The sequence below is a fragment of the Babesia bigemina genome (assembly GCF_000981445.1).
Source record: "Babesia bigemina genome assembly Bbig001, chromosome : I".
NCBI classification, from domain to species: Eukaryota; Apicomplexa; class Aconoidasida; order Piroplasmida; family Babesiidae; genus Babesia; species Babesia bigemina.
In genome coordinates this window covers 493,857-515,912 of record NC_027216.1, presented here as the reverse complement: position 1 = coordinate 515,912, position 22,056 = coordinate 493,857, and the positions used below count along the sequence as shown (strand labels likewise).

The following is a 22,056-nucleotide window of genomic DNA, read 5'->3' as shown; positions in this document are numbered from 1 at the left end:
GCGACTCCTTTTACAGGAGAGCACGCCAGAGCGTTCACTACGCGATTGCAACTGGAATGTCGCCAGCAGATTTAACTCCCCGACACTTGGCAGGCGGCGAATGGCACGTCGCGCAAGCGTGCAGCCAGCAGAGCTCCTCTCAAGTCAGTTGGTATTTGCGCAGCATCATCCACCTGCCGCACAGAAGATCCCCCAGGTGGATGTTGCCCAACCGAATGCGCTTGATTGAGCGTATTTCCAACCCCGCTAAGCGGCACGCCTTGCGCAGCTGCACTCTAGGTGACCACGGGCATGGAAACGGCACGCACCTTGCTGGACGCGCTTTGCGTGGTTACACGGGCCGAGAAGTCGCTCACGCGGTCCACTTTCAGCTGAGGAATAGGCACTCCGTCTATGTAGATTTCGCTGGTGAGCGCGAAGAGCTTCGGTTCGGTAAACGGGTCTCGAAACACCACGTGGTAGCACTCCTCGCAATCGGCGAAGCGCTTGATAAGTGATGAGTCCTGCGTGAATCAAATGTAGCGAAATTCTGTAGTGTTGGCGTTAATAACACGCAACATTGGCTATTGGGAATATAATGCAACAGCAAACGTTCCAACGGCCATCGAGGCGGCGTTCTCACGCAACGCTGATAGTTCGCCTAAGCATAACCATCACGAGACACCCGAATCTCGATGGCAATTAAAATGCACACAGACATTTGATAAGCATGACAACCGTCGCTCAGGTCACGTATCACGGCACTATCGGCATACCTCGGAGAAGAGTGCCAGGCCACTGGTCGAGTACTCCAGCGGGTTTATGGGCAGCAGCCGGCGAAGTTGCGATGGATTGAGGTTGTTTTGTACGTCGCTTTCGCACCTGTTTTCAGGCACGAGCAGTGACTTCGACCATAGCTGCGTCTGCCAACACCGTGAATGCCGACCCATGCATCGCCTACCCTGCGGCTGTACGTCGAAAGATAGCATTCCGGCTTGTGCAAGAGCACGGTGACCTTGTTCGATGCGATCGATTGCACCCTTTGAGGCAGCGACACGCAAGCGGGTGAGAGTGATTCCTTCACTAGCGTGTCCTCGCGTACCACGGCGCCTTGGAGCCTCAGGTGACCCTGAGCAGGATGAGGCTGGGCGACGCTCACGTACCAGTTGAATTAGTTTCTTGGCTTCTTTCTTGCTACATATGTTGTTTTTAGCGCAGAAGCTGGACAACTTGAGGCGCATTTGCTACCGCCGACGCGCCCTCGACGTCGACGCAACTCCGCGCCGCGGCTACCGTTCTACCGGGTAAGCCCAAAGAAGACACGTGCGAACGGTTTAGTCGCTTTCAAATCGGTGTCAATTCAGCATTCACGAGGCTGCATATGTGCGCATTCATGCCACAGAAACCCCAAAGTTGCCGCAACGACTTAATTCGGCACATATCTGACGGTCAAATAATGCCCAATCCTAGCACACCCTATTTCACAAGGGCGGAAAACGGCATCATTATCGCTGCCTTAAGGGCCTCAAAAGGCGGTTGCAGTTGGAATCCGACCACGTTCTGCACCGCCGCGGTGATGAAGCGCGAATCCCACATTTTAGATATGTTAGACACAATGTAGTGTCTTGCGCGGCTGCAACAACTGACGGCAGTGCTAAGGTGTGCAAAGGTGTAAATTTAGCACCGGCATTCGGTCAGGTATTCGGGGCGGCTTCGCGACTGCTGCATGGGTAGGCTCACATGGCCACAGTTTTAGACGCGCTCCTGCATTCCCTCGGAGAGCTTTCTAAACGAAGCGTCAAGCGTTCGGCGCACGTCTGGAGCGCTCGGCTGGGCGAGATCTACAACAGGCGGCAGAACATATCGCCTAGCCAGGTGCCCGTTATAGTCCGATGCATCGTTGACAACCATCTGGAGACTCACCCTAAAAGCAAGGCGCTGTTGGAGCACTTTTCCCCAATTTCCATCCAACTGGAGGGCGTTGCAGCAGCCGACGTTGCCGCTATTTGCTACGCATTCAGCGCCATTGGTCAGGACGCCGCGGCGGAGTCGCTGCTACGGGACTGCTGGCATCGTGCAGAGGCGATCTCGGAAGACCTGCGTGGATACCGCGATTTAGTTAGAGTCACATCTCTAGCCACCAGTAAGCAATTGGCAGGGGGCGGGGGGGATGTTAGAGGCTGCGCGCAACAAGGTGGCGCATCAGAATTGTGCGAACGAGTTATTGATGACACTTCGGGCAAGCTACGTGCCCTACAGTGCAGTTTGAACACCAGCGGTGTTTACAACTCAGTTGCCGGTGACCTTCTCGTGGAAACCGTGTACCTCTGCAACCTTGTCAAGAGGAGCGCGTCGTTTTTCAATGGCTCGAATCGGTGGATTGACTTCGCGTCGATAGACGGGCGCGTTCGCATATCCCACCTGCTGGCGCATAACCACAGGAGTGTTCTAGAACAACAAATCGCCTCAGCAAGCTTCCAAGACACCCTTGCAGTGCTTCGTCACCTCATGTACATGCGGCATCATCAGCAGGACCACATCCACCAGTTGTTCAACCGGCTCTGCTCAACCGCCGGCAAGTCTACGCGCATGTGCCGCTCCGAAGCCTGCTCGATTCTGGACAACTTCATCCATGTGCTACGAGCGGCAGCGGACGCTAGGGCCGGAACCCCAGCCGCCGACTCCACGCAGCAGCTGCTTGCATATCTTACCGGAATACGGCGAACAGGAGTTTTGAGCGGCGGTCACATATCTACACATCGCTGGAACTACCCGGTTATGCTGCCTGGAAATGGATGAGTTCAAGGAGTTCATCCGCTCCAACGCCCGTGTGGCGGTGCAACTGGTCTACTACGACCATGTGATGTGTAAGCCTATAGAATTCGACCCGCAGGTATCGAGCACGGGGGTGCCAGTGGTTGAGGTGCCCGTGATCCGTGTTTTCGGCGGCACGCCCGCCGGCCAACAGGTTTGCCTATACATTCACGGTTACCTGCCATACTTCTACTTACCTGTGCCCGACAATGTTGCGCCATCCAAGTTCGCGCAAAAGGCGCACAAGGTGCTGGAGAGGGCTGCTAGGAAAATTGTGGTGGAGAGACGGCGGCTGAGAGGGGGGCGCCGTTCGAGGGGTAGTTTGCAGCCGAAGTTGCCAAACACGAATGATAACCCTGACGATAAAGATAGTAAACAGTCGTCATGTGGCACGGATTCGTCGCAAACGGAGGAAACGGACTCCTTTCCGACCTCACGGTGGTTCTCCAGCAGGTCCAGGTTGCTCAGCCAAAGCTACCATCGCCTGGCCATCTTGCGTCAGAAGAAAACAGCAACCACGGCGTACATTCATCGGGTGGATGTCGTTGAGCACGTAATCTTCTACGGGTATCACACCCAGCCGCGCAAGTTCCTGAAGGTGCATCACTACAACCCCTCCATGACGAAGCACCTGGCAGGGTACGCGTTCAACCACGGAATAAGAAAGCACCGTTTGCAGCCGTACGAGGTTCACATAAGCTACCTGATGCACTTCCTGTCGGATTATAATTTGAGGGGTATGGACCATATCTATCTCTCGTCAGCCATCAAGATGCGGGGACCACTTCCGTTGCACCCGCATTACTCGGTTCAGGCGCATCCTCTCTGGCAGCGGGTCGTTTTGGCCAGCATCAAGAACACCCCCGATGACCTGGCGACGGTAGAGCGTCCGGTGCTAAGGGATTCGCCTTCCGTCTTCCTTTCCAGCCACCAGCGCCGTTCCAGCTGCGAGCTGGAGGTGGATGCCCATGTAGCGAGCATCCTTAATGTGTTCGAGTATCACAACGCCTCGGACCCTCAGAGCCAGGAAGTTACAGAACGCGGTTACGCTGTCGGCAGGTACATGGGCGCCAGGCACGCCTTCTCAGAACAGTGGAAGCAGCAGTGCACGCATCTGCAATCGTCTAGCTTCTCGCCGTTCCAGACCAACGATCGGGCATTCACCGCGTATGCATCTAGGAACACGCTGAAGCAGTTTTACAGCTACCTTCTGGTGCAGGCGGAGGGGTTGCCTGAGGACAAGAAACCGGCGGTGGTGTCCCGCCTAAGGCAGCTGTTGTCGCAGTGCGACGACCTCCAGGGGCGCAGGAAGCGGGCGCCGAAGAAGACGACGCAAAATGAGCTGATAACCATCAGCTCTGCGTTTTTTCACACCAGCCAAGATTACCGTCCGGCTGACGAAGGGGACCAGTACTACGTCTATCGGTATGCTATAAAGCCCCCTGAGGTGGAGGATGCGGATTCTGTAGATGTGCAAGACGGCAAAAAGGTGCCATCAGGCAAAGAAAACAAGCCGAGTCGAGTTGATGGTGAATCGGTTTCGACGAGGCAAACTAATGAACCTAGTGGAAAGGGCCAAACACGTTGCCCTAATTTGTTGCTAAGTGTCAAAGATACACAAGCTCAAACAAATGTAATGGCGTCTGAGCATGCGCGTGAAAACAACCCGCCGATTGCTCTGGAGCCGGTGTCTGATATTGTCGGTACGACGGATAATTTCGAGTGCGGTATAGCGCTCGACGTCATCACCGAGATCGACCTCAATTGTATCCACGCCAACCCTGAGGTCAACGCAATCAATGCGGTGGTCTACACACTCCGAGACCACCGTCTGGCTCCACATTTTGACGCTGTCGGCGTGCCATATGCCGACGTCCAGGGTGCTATAGTTGTCGATGTATCGGGCGTGGAACGGCCGCCGCCAAGGCGTATAAATATAGAAGAATTCTATCGAATGGCACTAATACAACGATGCGAGGTGGACATGAATGTTGTGGAGCGTCAGATTAATTCGGGAAAGTACGTGGACGTATCCTTTGTACCCTCTGAGATGGCATTGATAGATAGTGTCAGCCGCCTCATATCCCAGTTTGACCCGAACGTCATCTACGGCTACGACATGGCGCGTAGTTCCATCGGGTACCTGAGCCAAAGGGCGGAAGTGTTGGGCATACCCTACTTCCTGGAAGCAATCTCTCGGGTGCCACCCCGGCTGCGGCATGGTTCCGGTAACCAAGGGGATCGTGTTACAGACATGTCGACTCTGCTGACTCATCAGCGGAGCAAATTGAAGAAGCGGCACCTGAGTGACAGCGAGGTAAAACCGCTATTTAGTGCCGGGAGGTTGCTGTTCGACGTTGCAGATGTTGCTGTGCGTGAGCTCAACCTCGCTAATCTGACTCTGGAGAACATAGTTCGCGATCAGTTCAATTATGTGATGCCTTCGTTCACCATGTACACCATGAACAAGTGGTTGACTACAAAGGTCTCCCTCCTTCAATCTGGCGATGCCAAAGGACATGAGGCGGATGCAGCTGTGGCGGCGCCTGGTAACGCTGGTTTCAATGGCCACGTAAATGGCAACTATAGGTTGCGCAATGCCGTGCAAATGAGCCTCCACCGACGTGACCATCGCAACAATCGTGGCAACGACGTCATGATAACTCCGCATAGATTCAGGGCCATTCGGTACGCACTGTTGCGCAACTATGCGGTCATAGCCACTTTCGACAAGTTGATGTACTTCCAAAGGTACACGACTTTCTCGAAGCTATATGGACTCGATCTCAAGAGCACCATCGTGCGAGGCAGCCAGTACCATGTGGAGAGCGTGCTGATTCGTTTCACGAAGTCTTTTAACTACGTGTTGCCGTCACCAACTCGACGTCAGGTGCACCAGCAGCGCCCATCAGTTGCGATACCGATCGTGATGCAACCGATAAGCGGATTCCACCTGGCGCCGGTTGCAGTGTTGGATTTCCAATCACTCTACTCGTGCATCACCATTGCGTACAACATCTGCTACAGCACTTGCCTGGGTCTGCTCAGCGTGGGTTGCGAGTGATGCGTCATGTTCATTTCTGCGCAGGAGCACAAGACCTGGCGCCACCGTGTCAAGCTGGGTGTGGTCACGTATCATCCGGAGGAGGGCGTGTTTAGGGGCATATTGTCAAAGCACGCTGAACTGCCCGGCACTGAAGGTTAGTTCACGACGTTGTGATAACAAAACGATACCAGAGGGCACAGTGGGCGTACACATTATGCCCAATGGAGTCATGTTTGTTGATAAGTCCGTGCGTGAGGGGCTCCTCCCGACCATGCTGACGTCGGTGCTGCAGAGTAGGCGCAAGATCAAGGCCGCAATGACGCGTCCCGGAGTAGAAGGGCGCATTTTACGCCAGTGGGACAGAGAGCAGTATGGTCTGAAGATGCTGTCAAACCTTTCAGTGGGGTAGGTTATTGTTTGGGCCGGCACATGACGCAGGTTAACTGCGTCCGGCTACTCTGGCCGCATGCCGTGCTCCGACCTCGCAGAGTCCGTGGTTTCGATCGCGCGTGCACTGCTTGTGTTGTGTATGGAATTGATACACGACAATTTTGACGCGGAGGTCATCTACGGTGATACTGACAGCATCTTCATCAAGTTTCCGGGAAGAACGGTTGCCGAAGCGCAGTCCCTGGCAGAAGAGATCGCTAACAAGATAAACAGCACAATCCCGGAGCCTATCAAAATAGTTCCCCAGAAGGTCTATTGCCCGTGCATTCTGGTATCGAAGAAGCGTTACTTGGGGCTCATACACCTCAACGGGAAAATGGTCTTCGACGATAAGGTGAGTGCAAATGGTGATTGTGTGATTACACAAACATGGGTTGTATCAGTCGCGTAGGCTTGTTGGACATCGTGCCTCAGGGTGTTGAGACGATGCGAACAAGCGAGTGCGACGCCACCCGAAAGATTTTACGGCAGGCCCTCGACTGCATACTAAGGAATCGCACGCTTGATATGGCTTACGATGGACTCGCATCTGTATTCCGCAATGTGGCATCGGTTTACACCCCTAAGGATTTTATTCTCTACCGCCAGGTTAGGCTGGGCACATACCGAGAGGAGCTGACTGGGCAGGTGGGCACGCTGCCTGCCGCCGCTATCGTGGCCAAACACAAACTGGATAAGCATTACGGTAGGAGGGTGCTGGAGAACGAGTTCATCCCCCATGTATTTTCAACTTCGCGTGAGGACGTCTACCGCGGTGTCAAGGGCGGCGCAGTGTTCCCCAACGAGATCAACGGCATATTCAGGCCTACCGATTTTGTGAAGGAGCACGGACGGCGAACACTGCCTCATAACTCAATGGCGTGTGTTCTGGAGCAAATACGCCGAGGCCAGCCGCTGCATCAAATTGATGTGGACTACTACCTGAAAAAGCAGGTTCTCCCTCCCCTAAAGCGCGTCATGCAGCTTCTGGACATACATCCCGATTATCCCATCGCGTCAACCATAATCGAACGACTCCAACAAATGCAGCAGAGAAAGGAGGAACGCTTTCGCCGTGTAGATGAACCAGGCAAGAAGGTGGGAGAAATATGGGAATACACGGACCCGCTCGCACGATGCACCAGCTGTGGCACTACCTGTAAGGTCAAGTTGGGCACTGCCGGCCACAACGAGGTTGTCAAAGACGATCGTAAAGATCACATTTCACAAAATTTAGCAGATCTTTTGCATTCAAAGGAGGTGCGTATCACGACGATTCACCAGGACGTCTTATCATGTGAGGATTCAACAAAGGGCAAGATGCACGTGGTGGTCTGTGAAGGATGCCGAATGAACCCACGCCAGACGCTGTTGAAGGTGCTGAACGAGATGAACGCGCTAGAAGAAAAGGTTCATGCGGTAAACAACATCTGTCTGAACTGCACGGGCAGTGCTGCGAGCAGCGCGTCATGCCAGAACGCCTGGCATTGCGATGTGGGTTTTGACACGTGATTAGATATACTCTGCAGGTTTATTTCAAGCGTATATCCTACAAACGCCTATTCGCACGATCGCTGAAAGAGTATCGAGGACTGCTCACCCTGGCCTACACCACTTAAATGGCACCTTAAAAGCGACAAGATCCTTGAACACACTTTTGCATCTGATTGCTGTTCAATTCATTTCTTCCGATGGCCCGTTGCACATTCGTCGTTCTAATAATGTTTCGTGAGACCCAATACCACGGCCGCATGTCCATGCCAAACTCCTGTAGTTTCGCAACCTAGGCAATCGCGAGTAGTTTGAAGTATCGACATACCTATGCGCACGTCACCGCTGGTGCATTTGAGGATACGATAACTGAAATCAGACATGCGCTGAAGCATTGGATATTCCTGGTCAGCGCAGGGTCTCGCGAGTACATCGACCAGTGCCGTATCTACGTAACGGCGATGCTGCTGGAGGGGGAACGCAAGCGGCTGGCCGAGACGGATACCCGCAGGTCGCTCGAGCTCGCGGCATACTTCTCGTGCTGTAACCTGCTGATTGAATCATTATTATGTTCTCTCATTATATAGTGTGCTTTGTGGCTACGTGCCTAGGGCCGGTTTTGGATTTCGCGGGGCTACCGCCTCACGCCGATACTTGTGCGGGTTCCACGCCGTTCCGTTGCCAACCATAACAGGTGCCATCCAAAACGGAATTTATCTAGTTTGGGCAATGTGACTATTCACAGTCATAGTAGCCTGGGTTTCGTGTTCCACGTCGGATGGATTGGCGCATTGAAACTAGGCACTTGGTTCGAAACTGTTCATCTGAGATACTCCGCCGTCTCCGTGATTTCGCCTCCTCATGTCTCTTACACAAGACGGTCTTGATTAGTCATTCCGATATGCACGATGCTGATGGTCTTCCTCAGACATACGGATGGCTTGTCAAACATTCCCACTATTTACCGATATGGGCGGATTGCCGGGCGGAATCCTGCACTACGGCCACGAATAAGCTTATAAATACGTCCACGGCATTGCTTGCTGCTGCACTTATTAGTTTAACCGATTAGAAGTTTACAACAATAGGCGTAGGGGATTTACACTTATATCAACACATAATTAATGAACGGCATGAAAACATAGTCCCTACGACAAGACGAATAAACATGACATGTAGCCCATCAAAGTGGAATAGCCGCTCCTAAATCAGATACTGTGGGCGTACCGGGATAATAGATGTTGTCCCATCCGAGCGCAGTGTATGTGCTAGACGGTCAGCGGAATCCTATCTTCATGGAAGCGTCTATGGGCTTCATGTTAACGTCAAAATCAACTCCCGATACCGGATATTTTCCATGTTTACCAGCTCCCAAATCTGGATTATTCGATACATAGAAAGCCCAGAATCCTGTGAAGTCGCATAGAGTTATCAGTGTTCGTAAATATAGACCTCTCAACGCTTTGGGGACATCAAACCCACTCATGCCAGCGCGGCGTTGTGGCTCTACGTAACCCAATGCTTGTATCAACTGCTGCATACGCTTACAAGCAATAAACGGCGGCAATCTCAATTTCGCAGCAAACACAGCAGCATTCAAAGATGATATGCTTGCCCGTAACATTGGCGCAATACCCACGAAGACAGCTGCGCAATCTTCCGGCTTTTGGGTACATGATTTACTCCACGTAGCCTCTGGACTGTAAGCAGACTCGTATTCGCCTGGGCTTTTAATATCATCCAAGAATATCTCGGTACCATGAACAACTTTGTCAAGGTTCTCCACAATGGCTCCAGCAGTGATGCCCTTGCCCTTTACGACGTTCTCATCGGATTCGTCAACAACCCGAAAGTACTTAGCTAACCCTCCAGGTGATTTATTAATAAGGTCGTTGTACCGCTTAACCAGCCCTCCTACGAACCACTGGTTCCCAAGCTCCGGTTGATCCAGGAACTTTAGTAACATGTTTAACATCTTCGAGGGCCGGCATCTCCATCTTGTCAACAGTTTTGTCTGCCAGGGAACTGAAGAGTGCGGCACCCAATGCTGCTACGTTGCTTTTAGCATCATCTCCCTTGAAGGCCACCAACCAGTCAATGGCCTCCTTGAAGTTGCGAGGGACATTGGTCAACGAATTGTATACCATTTTGAAGGGTTAGCTAAATTACGCAATTATTGTAATGAAATCGTGTGAATATCGTGCCTATCTGCTAATTGCGTCGCGAAGATCCCGCGTATGTAGTAGGAACACTGAATGCAGGTAATGTCGTAATAGCGGGGAAGGACAAGTGTTGTTGCCTTCTAATACATATGCGCTTTAGCACGGTATGCGAATTCTTCTTAATGCGAACGAGGCAGACCTACGCAAAGCCATGGCGGCCCAAGTGCCGTATCGCTGCCAGTTCTAGACAATAAGCGTGGCATGTACTATGTAAAGCGCGAGTGATAGACGTGCATAAGTTTTGGCCAAAAAGGGCTTACACAGTAGCTCTGCGTGTTGAATCAATGTGTCACAATGTGTAGATATTTCAACAATGTTGCAAGTGGTTGCGAGTGGTGTGTTTCGGCGCGTATGGAGTCGCGCGTTACCCGCTATTGATCGACCTCGCAATCATTCGGTGACGAAGTCAGACGATTCTTCTACTGTCTAACGTGCGTATCGTAATTGTTTTGTGCTTTAGGTGATTGCGGCAACTGCGATTCCCAAGGTTTCTTGGCATGTAACAACTTCAGACGATGGCACCGTTGGTCGCCTTCCCTATAAATCAGGCATCATATCAGCGGTGATCGGCGGTTGCTGCAGAATCTAGTGCACAATTATTTTTGGTACTGCTGTGTGTATGCGTACGATCTTGTGTGTATGTGCGTCCTTCATATGTGTATTCTTGGGGGAATAGATTGTTGGTTTGTAAACTAATCGTACGGCTCTACTAGTAGGTGTTGGTTGTCGAACATTGTAGCTCCTATGCGACGTTCTATAAAGCCTGAGGGAATCTCGAAATTTGACGCAATCTTCCACGGCGGGATTCCTGAACCGCAGTTGTACACATTCCCATATATCGTTTGCCCATACCAATGTGAGCTCATTTGAATTCCAATTGAATGTCATGCTTCCAGTTCAGGCTGCCACTTTTCCGCCGCACCCATATACCACGCTAATGGTCTAACAACGGTCTGTGTGAACCACGGTGTAGGATTAAGATGCAGTAGATTCATACCGATTCCTCAAGAGACACGACATATCACATCACATGGGTACTCAAACAATCATTCGCATTCCGTACATTCATCTGGCGGACGCGTCACCGAATCTTACAAGGCGTTGTCGTGCTGCCGACTTTAGCGATCGCCAGACCAGAGCATAAACAAATAAACCGACGCATTCATGTATTACATTACTTTCTAGTTGCTGCTTAGGTGATATGCGCTTGTTATTACTGGATGTAAGCGTGTACAGCAAGGGTGAAGTGCACAAGGAGGGTAGGAAGCACTGCGTGAACGTCGTCCCCGTCTTTTCTTCATCCAGGCTGTCGAATAGTTCGTGCCCACGCTGCCACCTTCACGTGGCGATTCCCGCGGGTGCAAAGAGCTATTTACAAGCCTCCTTCACTCTCAGAATTATGGTCTTCAGGCGGAAGATCCTCTGTACCATCCTCACTGCCTGCACTGAACGTGTCGTTTGAACTCTGTTCCACGTCTTCACGCGCATTGTCGTTTTTGTCACGTTCTGAATGGTGCTTTTGGGGGGGAGGTCCAAAATGAATCAGCCGGTCTAGATTCTCCGCAATATGCTTGACAAAAGTGCTTATGTCTTCGGCATATTTGGCAGTGTCAATGATAACCTGTTCCATATTTCATTTGCCGCGACTCTCAGAAGTGCTGCTAGGGTTGCGGTCATAGTCACTACCAAGACGGAAACGTTTCTTTATACGCATACAGACACCACGCAAAGCCTTACAACATTTATCCTTAGATCCTGCTTCTGAATCATCTTTGCCGACGCCGCTACCCGCTACCCGCTGCCCGTGAACCATGTTTGCCTACGCCTCTACCAGCTTTTTTTGACTCGAGTATATTATTTGTCGCCGCTTATTTTGACGCGAGTACACCTCTTGTAACCGCTTCTTGTAACGCGAGTATGTCTCTTATAGCCGCTTCTTGTAACGCGAGTATGTCTCTTATAGCCGCTTCTTGTGACGCTAGTATGTCTCTTGTAGCCGCTGCGTGTGACGCTAGTATGTCTCTTGTAGCCGCTTCTTGTGACGCGAGTATGTCGCTTATAACCGCTGCCCGTGAAACACGTTTGCCGACGCCTCTAATCGCTGCGTGTGACGCGAGTATGTCGCTTGTAACCGTTGCTTCTGACGCGAGTATGTCGCTTGTAACCGTTGCTTCTGACGCGAGTATGTCTCTTGCAGCCGCTTCATGTAACTCGAGTATACCTCTTCTTGCCGCTTCTTGTGACGCGAGTATGCCTCTTGTAACCGCTGCTTGTGAGCCCATTTTGCCGACATTAGCGCCCTTATGTTCTATTTTTGTGCTACCCTCGTACGTCCCATAGATACCTTCATTTCCTTCCTTACCCTCACTGATAGAAATAGTCGTTGCCCGGTGGGTTGGCTGGTCCCCTCCTGAAGAATCCGCCATCTCGCACGCAATCGATTCAAACGTAGTAATGCGAAATAATTGGCCACGGATGTATAGCTAAATGGTTTTGTTCAAACGAAAGACAGACTGTCGTCGACGTGTGCTCTCGAAACGTGTTCCTGAAGCTCGCCGCCCTCAAAAACACGCCGTATTCACCGCTGACAGATGTATCGTCTAGTTACTGCGCCAGCATGATAAGTATTAAAATAGACTCACCTGTATTTGAAGCGAGAGGAATGCCAATGCTTCACGTAAGATTGTATTGTGTGCACGCTCGTTGCAACCTTCTCGGGGTAACGAATAAGTGGGTAACGATTTTGCGGGAAGCCCCTCAAAACCTCTGCTAGGGGGTGCAGTCTGGGGTTACGACTTCACGGCTTATCACGATGCTGACAATAAATGCCACCACACTGAAGATTAACTCATACATAGGCAGAGATTCCCCGAGATTCGCCTATATAGGGTGAAATCCACACGGTCTAGCCACCCACTCCCACCGGTCGCCCAACGTGCTCAGGCACCGCCGCAGTGGTTGCTCACCCAAATTGGGGGCGTCAGTGAAGTCCCATTCTAGGTACCACGTATTGCTCTTTGTCGTGTGTTAAGGGCATTGTAGAGGTTTCAAAATGCGGATGGAGATGCTAACCTCTAAGTTGCATCTTCCTAATGCCTGCGGTAGACAATGCCCAACTAAGGTGTGGTGACATGTAATTCCACAGCACAATCTTCACCGGGTCCACGGCCGTTCACACTAGTTACAAAAATCCACGACAACACCAGAACATGTCGTTAGACTGGTAATTACAATTGCAACACTCTACCCAAAGCAATGCTCTCACTGAAGATACAACCCAGCAGATCGACCAACGTGACGTATGACAATTAAAGTCTGTGATTGCCAAACGAGTTACCAAATCTGAGCTACTCATTACTAGGCGTAGTAGTTTTTAATCTGTATGGTCGACAGGACGATACCCTTGGTGGTGACGCACTGGCACTCCAATGGAGGTTTCTGGCGCAGGGTCTCCCCGGATCCTATGAGTTCACTGTCGAACCGCAGGATAACAAAGTGATTAGATGCTGACGCAATCAGCGACTTGCTTATATCTTTCACATTCATGATTATACCCCCCATTAATACTTTTTCGAAGCAGTTGGGTGGATCCAGGACGTACGGTGCTGGGCAGTAGAATGCTGCCTCGCCCGCAGCCTGAATGTCTATTTTGCAACCGATTTGTCGTCCGGAATCGTCGTAGAGTTCGGGCGTCTCGGGCTTGAAAAGCTCAATCGATTCGTAGGTAACACCGCAGCCGTGCATGTACGGGTCAGTGGTCTTAACCGAGATCTCAACGACATTCCAAGTGTATCGCGCTGACGATCCTATTGTTTGAAGATCGTTTGGTGAAGCTGCTTCCGAAGCGGCCGCGTTGGTAGTGACGATCGACAAATCCGATATTTGAAGTGCCTTACCACAAACGAACGTCATAGGCACAAATTTCTTGTTCATTGGATCCTTAGATATAAATATTGCGCGTTTATTCAAATCTATTATTATGATTTGATATCCACCGGCTGCATTAACTTCTTGGTATGTGACTTCCAAACTTCTAGGGGTAGTTACAAAAGTGTTATTGTATTTCATACGGATAAGCTCACGCCCATATGCCGTGTCATTAAGTGTGTAGTAGAACATCTCAGGATGCTTTGGCAGCCATGTCGTTCTTATGTCACTGGCATCTTCAACGTTCTCCATTTCGTCAAAGACGATGACCTCTGCATCTCGAACGCAGCCTAACCATAGCGTCGTGCCCACATTCAGTTCAATAGACTTCGACGATGTGTTGAATATCACGATCGGTCGTGATAACTTTAATTCATCACTTGATACGGCCACTTCATGCCAAGGCAGCAGTAAGTACGGAGCCAACGTGTGATGCGGCTCTTCACGACGTACTGTATAGCGGTATGTTTCGTGATGATTCCGCTCCATAACAAGCCTGGAAGTTTCGTATCCGAGTTGGTTGACGCAGCTGCAAACAAAACTGAGAGCACTAATGTTGTGGGATTCAAAGTCGAACACCTGAAATCCTGGAATGGGAAATGGCGTCGCTTTTCCTATGGATGCTGGAAATGGTACAATCTGATTGGAGTACAAGTCGTATCCTGTGGAGTCACAGTTTCCAGGTAGCAGCTCCTCGTCTGTTTCGCAGTGGATGCCGGTCTGCCTGCCGTCTCGCATACCATCGTACACGCATTCGTATATATCCCCTGCAGCGTGTTTCATAACGCTGGCAGAACAAAATTCCTCACTGATATCTTGGTTGAAGACGCTTTGTGTACTTCTGTCGCAACCAATGATATTGTAGCGATGCGTAAATGCGAATGATACATTCACGGCTGCCCTTATCCTCTCCAAGACGTACGTATTTTTCGAACCCAGCGTCCAATGATAAACGAATAAATTCTTTCCACTTCGTAATGCGAGAGGTTTGTCCATACGGTATTTCAGTTTTACCTCCCCCTGGGCCATTTGTGAAACATCCAACTCGAGCGCATCGCCAGCAAGTGCCTCTTCGTACGAGACTTCGTCATATAGATCAGTGTAATGCGCTGATTTAAGTTGACGCAGAGTTATCATCTCTTTGGGCAGGAATTCGAATTCGTATTCATAGATGGAAGGCAGTTGTGACAAGGCTACAGTCGGAACGCTCTCGTCGGTATCCGTTTCGTAATCTTTGTCGCCACTTATTTCTGGTTGTATATCGGAAGAATTTGAGGCGATGCCGTATGATGGGAACCGTATGGTCAACGTACTGCCAGGGTGAAGTACAACCGAACACCAAGGGCCAATTATAGGGCGCACTCGATTGCGAAAGATCATGTTTGCAATGTCACAAACGTACTCGGTGTTCGAACGTATCTCTATCCTCGCCTTCATCTGTTTTGTTTCAGGATCGATGCACCTGCATTCGCCAGTGAATTCAGGTAACGCTAGATCATTAATGTATTGTGCAATCACCCACGGTCTGAAGTTTTCGATATTCCAGTAATAATCTGGTAGAGGCGCACTCACAACATCGCCATTCGTATCCAAGAGTGACTTCAGGCAATCATCAGGTTCTACACGACCTTCACAAACAAATCCTATACGCGTTTTTGACATAGGATCCACCACACATGAGCGTGCACCTGTGACGGGGTCTACAGTCACCACGTCCGCGGCAAACAATGGAGAAGGACGGCTTCCGCACCCGTGAATTGGCATGTGTACGTGCCCTCTGTACATGAAAACTGCACCTATGCTCTTACCTAGTTGTTTAATCTCGTTGATCAACGGAGTTTCTGCTGTCCAAGGAAGTGCTTGCATTTGGGCGACACTGTTCATGCGGTCAAGGTGAAGTTGCAGAGTGTCACTAAAAACCAAATCTCGTGGACCGCAAATGAATATTGAATGGTGTTCGGTGATGGCATATATTTGGTCTTCCCGTAGGCTGAAAATCAGTCGAGTTTGGTACGGGTTCAACCGCACCGAAACAATGGAAACTGGTTCATCGGTTACCACTACGTTTGAGAGTGCGACGACGCGTAATTTGCCATTGCCACTGACGTATGCACTGAGATGGGCGGTATCACCAGAGGTTGGTTGAGGATGCCACACGTATTCGGTGCCGTTGACCTGGCGCGGGCATATAAGAGTTGCGGAGCCGGTGTATCCGATGTCCATGTTACACACGGCAAACGCATTGTTGCTGAGCAAGTCCTCTGGATAGTCGAAGTCACACAAAAATGTGCCAAAACATAGAGTCCAATGCGCCACGATTGAACCGAATATCCACAGGCCTCTCATTCTGCGTTTGACCATCATTATGCATTTACATCACAATATTGATGCGCACTGCACCAAATACAGGCTATTGTCGATTGCCGATCGTTTGTTGGATATGGAATATCACATTGGAATGCGCGAAGTTTTACTGCCTGTTAAAACGAATGTAAGAGCGAGCTCCGCAGAAGCAGGTGCCCGTCCAGCCAGCGATGAATTTCCCTTCACAGCCCCAACTGTCGTGATGGATGAAAGAAACACACGGGAAAGCGCAAACTTTAAATTTGGAAATGTCTAACTGTACCCAGCTTGCGTTTTTACCATATAAGATAGGCATCATCCCCCGTATTTTGCAAGTGTGTGGTACGCGGCTGTCTGCGCTTACCAGGGCCATCGGACGAGGCTATTGTCTTGTTATAACGAGATACGCGAGTCTCTATACGCAAGGGTTCTATAGAAGTAGCACTAATCGTCCGTTACATCACCCACCAGGAACAGGTAGATCCCCCAACTCGTTCGTTCATCTACTGTACGCTCGCGTCACAATGTCTTACCAAGTCACACGAAACCCTGTTTCATTGCACATATTATGTTGATTGAATTGTTACCCCTTTATATTCTTCACCAGGCCATCGTACTGCCTCATCTTGTATGTCTCAGTCGCCACGAACATACATTGTGCTCTAGAGAAGAAATGAGCGATTGTACCGGCGTTTTTCCGCCGTTGCACAACTAATACGTGTTATTGGCTGTGATGGTGGGCATTGCGCGTTTTTCCGTCTCGTCATATGCCACGAATATCTTCTTCCTATCCACTGAATTGCCGACCGTCTGGGCGTCGACCTCCTTGGGCATTTCTAGTTGCCTCCCCAGTACTCATATTTTTGGGGCGCAATTCGTGGCGCACAGATGACTTTTAATGCGTCAACCAATGGTGTAAATGAAGGCGAAACGTATGAGTGCCCCAGCGGTTGTAGAACATTAGAGTGGGTGTTATTGAACTTCGAACACAATACTAGTGTCAACTGCATTGTCGTGCGTTTCAACCATTAGCACTTTTCGCTTAGGTTGGACGTAGCTGGGTGATAGCTCTTGAGCGAACGTGAAGGGGTTGGCGCCGCTGGGCAACAGGTGTGCCTTGACACTCCACGTCAGCTGCAGGCGACGAGCAAGCTCCACGTTGCGGGTTAACAGAATAATAGGAATGGTGTAGCGCTTGGTGGCCACCCACTGCACAAGCTCGCCACGGTCCTCGGCGTGCACGAATAACGCATCCACACCTTCGGTAAGAATAGCGTTTGACACTTGCTCGCAAGCTGCCAAGACATCGCCGTGCCTAGTGTTCCAATCCTTGGCGAACTTCAGGTCCAGCTGTAGAAGCGAGTCGGCGCTCTCCGCATCCTTAGCACGAACGCCCTTCAGGTTGGTCAGCATCTGGTCGTGCAGCAACATCTCCCTCGTGACCTGTAAAGTGCTGAAGTATGGATCCCGTTCCGTGTTGTACAGAATCCTGCGCTGAACCTCCACCGTGTGCGCTGGGTACTGCCCTGTTGCTGACTCCGCAGACAGCATGACTGCGTCCGCACCGTCGTAAACGGCGTTGGCGCAATCCGTAGTTTCGGCGCGGGTGGGCTTGGGGTTGGTGCGCATACTTTCCAGCATCTGCGTGGCGACGATAACAGGTTTGCGATATACGAGGCGGCAAAGTTGGACCAGCCGCTTCTGGATGATGGGCAGGTTGGTGATTTCAGTTTCGACACCCAGGTCACCACGGGCTATCATGAGACCATCTGAGACCTCCAAAATGCCGTTGATGTCGTCCAGCGCAGGCTGCTTCTCGATCTTGGGAATGATGCCTATACCCGCGTCCTCCTGCTTGGGCACCTTGGTCAACAGGGACTGCTTGTTCGGCAGGAACCGCTCCGTGTAGTATTGCTCCAGAATCGCTTCTAGCTCCGGGTCCTCCTCGTCAGTGTTGAGTGTGTTGGCATCCAGCGTGTCCATGCGTTCGCGCAGTGCCTGGAAAAATGGACTCTCCGCGAAATCGAGCAATATGTTTTTCAGGTACAGTATGTCCTGCATTCTCTGGACGAAGCTAACTCCGAGGAAGTCGAGCCCAGCCGTATAGCAGAACACGGCATCCTTGACGTCCTTGGCGCTGAAAAGGTCAACTGGTAGAACCACGTTCGGCACCGCGAAACCTTTCCGGCTCGATAACACGCCATCATTCAGCACCTCAGTTTGCACTGAAGGCTCTTGTTTGTTCACGTCTACCACGCGCATGGAGATGTTGCCGTCGTCCAGCGAGATAACGTTCCCCACCTCCAGCTGTCGGAGAATGTCGGGGAAGTTAAACTGAACGCGGGTTCGGCCGCCCTTGACGTCCGCGGTGTCGAAAGAGAACAAGTCGCCTTTTTTTAGAGTGACGAACTCGGCTTCGGCGCTTTTGAGCCCGACCCCCTTGGCGTCCACATTGGGCATGAACCTGCCGATGCGCAGCTTCGGCCCTTGAATGTCACCTAACAGGGCCCTGGCGCGAAACAGAAAGCTGCCTGACGATTTTACCCCGTCAGGCGCGTCTGTAAGCTCCAATTGCCTCACGATCCTGGCATTCTTCAGCTTGGAAGTGCGAGTGCCGTGGGCAAAGTTCAGTCTGAAGATGTCGGTGCCTGCGTCAATGAGCGATTTCAGCGAAGCCGCATCGCTGGTGGCTGGGCCGAGCGTTGACACCTGCTTTGTAAGGGTCAGAAAGCTTCCTACGGGTGCCTCAACGGGAGCGAACGCCGGGTTAGCCGTGGCCTGTAACACATGCGAGAAAAAGGCGATAGCGTGTTCCTTCGACGCGGGGGCGTCTACCTCGTATATATTTCGGCGGACATTTCGCTGCTTGTACGACGTGTTCTCGTATGCGTATTTCCTCTCCGGCTGCTTCGGCGAACGGGGGAGGAAGGCCAGCGCGTTGTGCCGAGAGGACCGAGCGCTTCGAGCAGTACCGAAGCCGCCGGAAGCCAGCCCGTGCTGCACGTTGTACCACGCTCTGCCAGTGCCACTAACAAACCATGGCACAACCGCGCATATCAGCGCCAGGACAACACCGCATATGACGGTGTACCTGCCTACCATCGCTAACGGCTTATGGCATTAGAATCCCCCATTCATCGACCCATCCATGGAAGCGTTTAGCATATCAAATGTGTAGTAATATATGGGCCATTTGGTGCCCTTTTCGAATACAGCCCTGCGGCTGTTGCAACGGTGGAATCTCGCAAGCTGGGGAGGTGGATGTGTGATGTACACGCCTCCTTCGTGTGCACACACAGTTATAATTTGGCTGTATTTGTCATAATTTGCGTATTCGATTGAGAGAAGGCTTGTGCCTTACATTAACCACCTCATCGGCTCCTAGACCAAACAGCTGGAACGAGGCGCGTGGTCGCGCTTAAGATGACGCCGGAAAATTACGGGCACTCGGGCAGGAAGGAAGTGACTGTCGGCTGTTTCCAGGCGAAGTCTAAGCAACACGCTGATGGCTTAACTAAAGTAATGGCGAGTAGCCTAGAGGCGCTCAAACTGGCTCCGTCACCAGCGCCACGCTCGGTGCTCGCAGCGTTTGAGCGGCCTTCTGCGACTTTACCAGAACACTGCTACTACTGCGGAGCGCAAGGTGTGACGAACCTTGTGCCTCAAATATCCTTCAACTTGCAGAGGCGGACTGCGACGCTCGTGGCACGCAGGGTAGGAAGCATGTATACCGTAGTTAATGCTCATCAGGGCGCGTGTGCACGTTGCAAACAGATTCTGTGCCTTAGCGACATCAACGACCATATAATACGCACTGCGATGAGCCGTAGTAAGGCAGTCGACGAAGTCTACGAACACTTCCTCGATGTGAACGACATAAGGAAATGGAGCAGCTTGAAGCTACAGGGCGTCGTTTGTATAGCGAACAGTTTACAGGTGATCTATGCAGACATCCCGTGGAAGTGTATACGTGGCAGGGATAACTACCACCGTAGGTGATTGTATTCGCTGGGGGTTCTTGGTGCAGCCGCCTGGGTCCAGCGCGTTAATTTCTTATCCGGCAATTGACGTGTGGACGAGCGTTGATGCCAAATGCGGCATTGAACAGGGGCGAAATTAGTTGCCATGTGTCATGTCTTTCACTCTTTAGCCTAAACACGTAGTGATGAGGCGGCGGGCGGCGAGGGCGGCTGTGCAACTCACTGGCAGCAGGCCCGAACTAAGCTACGGAAGGTTCATGGGCACCGAGTTCTATATGTCAGCGCTTAAACCAAAGATTGTATCGAAAAGTGGCGTCGTTCATTGCGGATTGTACAGCATGAAGCCATGCTCTCCCTGCGCCGGGGAAGGCATCGCCCATCCACCGCAAACTGACATTGGAAAGGAGCCGTTCAATAATTCAAACTCACCGCCAGTGAGCTACAAGCGAGCTATTGATGCGGCCATCCACCTTGCGCCTGCGCTGAAGGGTAAAAGGATACCGTACCGGGCTAGGGAGTATTTGCAACGCTGCTTGCTTGAGGAGGCGCAGGGAATCAACATTTCGAATATCCTACCATTAATTAACGCGACCTTGGATATGCGAATCATGAGCGAAAGCATGAGACAGGTTTTCTTGGAGAAGATGGAAGAGATGCACCGGGCACCTGCCGGTACCACGGAGGAGAGGTTGCGCCTATCGGAGGCCGCGTTGCTAATGTTGTCGCTTCCAGGCATACAGGATCTAATGGCGACTAAATACGTTGAACTATGTTTATCCATATTGAAAAGTCACACACAACACGCACCAGGCGACGTGCGCTTACGGACAGGGTTGCTCTATGCCTCAATGCTGCCCAGCGGCCTCATTTCGCTGGAGGATATCAGAAGCATCATTTTGACCTTCACCGGAAATCGCGACATACCGTCTCATCCGATGGCGTTGAACGACTGCTCAGCAGTGGTGGCGCTGTTGAATGTGACCAGAGTGTATCTGGCCGTCCGCGGGAAGGGTTGGGATAGTGACCCACACGGGAACGAAATTAAGAGTTACGTCACTCAGGTCATGATTCCCCAGGTGGTGTCGAATATATACGTTTTCACGGCCGCCCACCTGACGGACGTGCTTTCTTTTTTCGCCGACACCGGACTCGAGGCATGGGCAACCCCTGAACATGCTGATGCGCCAATCAGTTTAACGCATCTACTAGGCGGTTGCTGCAAACGATTCGTGAGGGATGTATCACAGTTCAGCATTTCGGACATGCTGTCTTTCCACTTGGCGTTGCTTCGCTTGAATCACCGTGACGAGTGGGCCATCTTGGCCTTAATACTGGTGCTTCCGAGGCGCGCGCAGTCACTAGATAGTGTCGAGCAGCTGGTTCGTTTGCTGGAGTTCGCACACTTGGCCGGAATAGAGAGCCAGTTTCTGGTCGAATTCGCCTCTGAGCAGCTCATGCAGCTGGCTCACAAGATAGGGCGGCGTCACTGCCAAATGCTGGCCGACCTGCTGTCACGCCGGCCTGTCGGAGGCCCCGTTCTGCTGGATTCTTCGGCTCTACAGGCGTTGGACAGCGTTGGCGCAAAATACGGCTTTAATCTGTTACCATAAGGCACGCAGTAGGCTGCATTTTCCACCTGCTCGGCAAACGCGCCATTTAAAGGGCGTTGATGATGATATAACCGATCCAGAGATCCCGCAACACCAATTTCACGTGATTTCACAGACGGCTGTGCACCGATTTGCTGTTGTTCGTTACGTTAAAATAGCTTTATGAAAATAGCATGCGATGTTCGTGAGTGGCGGGGTTGCTCCATACGGTGGGT

General features: G+C 51.4%; 9 protein-coding genes across 9 annotated transcripts; 4 read left to right on the top strand and 5 right to left on the bottom strand.

The window, feature by feature from the left end:
* Positions 1–139: 139 nt before the first annotated feature.
* BBBOND_0102270 (hypothetical protein, conserved) lies at positions 140–1,220 on the bottom strand (the record flags this gene model as incomplete). Its single annotated transcript, XM_012910630.1, has 5 exons — positions 140–268; positions 309–503; positions 756–902; positions 941–1,108; positions 1,143–1,220. The coding sequence occupies 5 exons, from the start codon at positions 1,218–1,220 to the stop codon at positions 140–142; spliced, it is 717 nt and encodes a 238-aa protein (XP_012766084.1).
* Positions 1,221–1,719: 499 nt separating this feature from the next.
* Positions 1,720–2,778, top strand: BBBOND_0102260 (hypothetical protein, conserved; the record flags this gene model as incomplete). Its single annotated transcript, XM_012910629.1, has 1 exon — positions 1,720–2,778. One exon carries the CDS (start codon positions 1,720–1,722, stop codon positions 2,776–2,778), a length of 1,059 nt encoding a protein of 352 aa, XP_012766083.1.
* On the top strand, positions 2,771–7,887 carry BBBOND_0102250 (DNA polymerase family B family protein, putative; the record flags this gene model as incomplete). Its single annotated transcript, XM_012910628.1, has 6 exons — positions 2,771–5,842; positions 5,882–5,993; positions 6,031–6,244; positions 6,278–6,623; positions 6,704–7,762; positions 7,798–7,887. 6 exons carry the CDS (start codon positions 2,771–2,773, stop codon positions 7,885–7,887), a joined length of 4,893 nt encoding a protein of 1,630 aa, XP_012766082.1.
* A 333-nt stretch (positions 7,888–8,220) lies between these two features.
* Positions 8,221–8,646, top strand: BBBOND_0102240 (hypothetical protein; the record flags this gene model as incomplete). The annotated part of the gene is made up of 2 exons (XM_012910627.1): positions 8,221–8,345; positions 8,505–8,646. The coding sequence occupies 2 exons, from the start codon at positions 8,221–8,223 to the stop codon at positions 8,644–8,646; spliced, it is 267 nt and encodes an 88-aa protein (XP_012766081.1).
* A 2,707-nt stretch (positions 8,647–11,353) lies between these two features.
* BBBOND_0102230 (hypothetical protein) lies at positions 11,354–11,611 on the bottom strand (the record flags this gene model as incomplete). The annotated part of the gene is made up of 1 exon (XM_012910626.1): positions 11,354–11,611. One exon carries the CDS (start codon positions 11,609–11,611, stop codon positions 11,354–11,356), a length of 258 nt encoding a protein of 85 aa, XP_012766080.1.
* Positions 11,612–11,849: 238 nt separating this feature from the next.
* On the bottom strand, positions 11,850–12,407 carry BBBOND_0102220 (hypothetical protein; the record flags this gene model as incomplete). The annotated part of the gene is made up of 1 exon (XM_012910625.1): positions 11,850–12,407. One exon carries the CDS (start codon positions 12,405–12,407, stop codon positions 11,850–11,852), a length of 558 nt encoding a protein of 185 aa, XP_012766079.1.
* Positions 12,408–13,338: 931 nt separating this feature from the next.
* BBBOND_0102210 (hypothetical protein) lies at positions 13,339–16,272 on the bottom strand (the record flags this gene model as incomplete). The annotated part of the gene is made up of 1 exon (XM_012910624.1): positions 13,339–16,272. One exon carries the CDS (start codon positions 16,270–16,272, stop codon positions 13,339–13,341), a length of 2,934 nt encoding a protein of 977 aa, XP_012766078.1.
* A 951-nt stretch (positions 16,273–17,223) lies between these two features.
* BBBOND_0102200 (hypothetical protein) lies at positions 17,224–19,353 on the bottom strand (the record flags this gene model as incomplete). The annotated part of the gene is made up of 1 exon (XM_012910623.1): positions 17,224–19,353. The coding sequence occupies one exon, from the start codon at positions 19,351–19,353 to the stop codon at positions 17,224–17,226; it is 2,130 nt and encodes a 709-aa protein (XP_012766077.1).
* Positions 19,354–19,674: 321 nt separating this feature from the next.
* Positions 19,675–21,841, top strand: BBBOND_0102190 (hypothetical protein, conserved; the record flags this gene model as incomplete). Its single annotated transcript, XM_012910622.1, has 2 exons — positions 19,675–20,167; positions 20,415–21,841. 2 exons carry the CDS (start codon positions 19,675–19,677, stop codon positions 21,839–21,841), a joined length of 1,920 nt encoding a protein of 639 aa, XP_012766076.1.
* Positions 21,842–22,056: the final 215 nt, after the last annotated feature.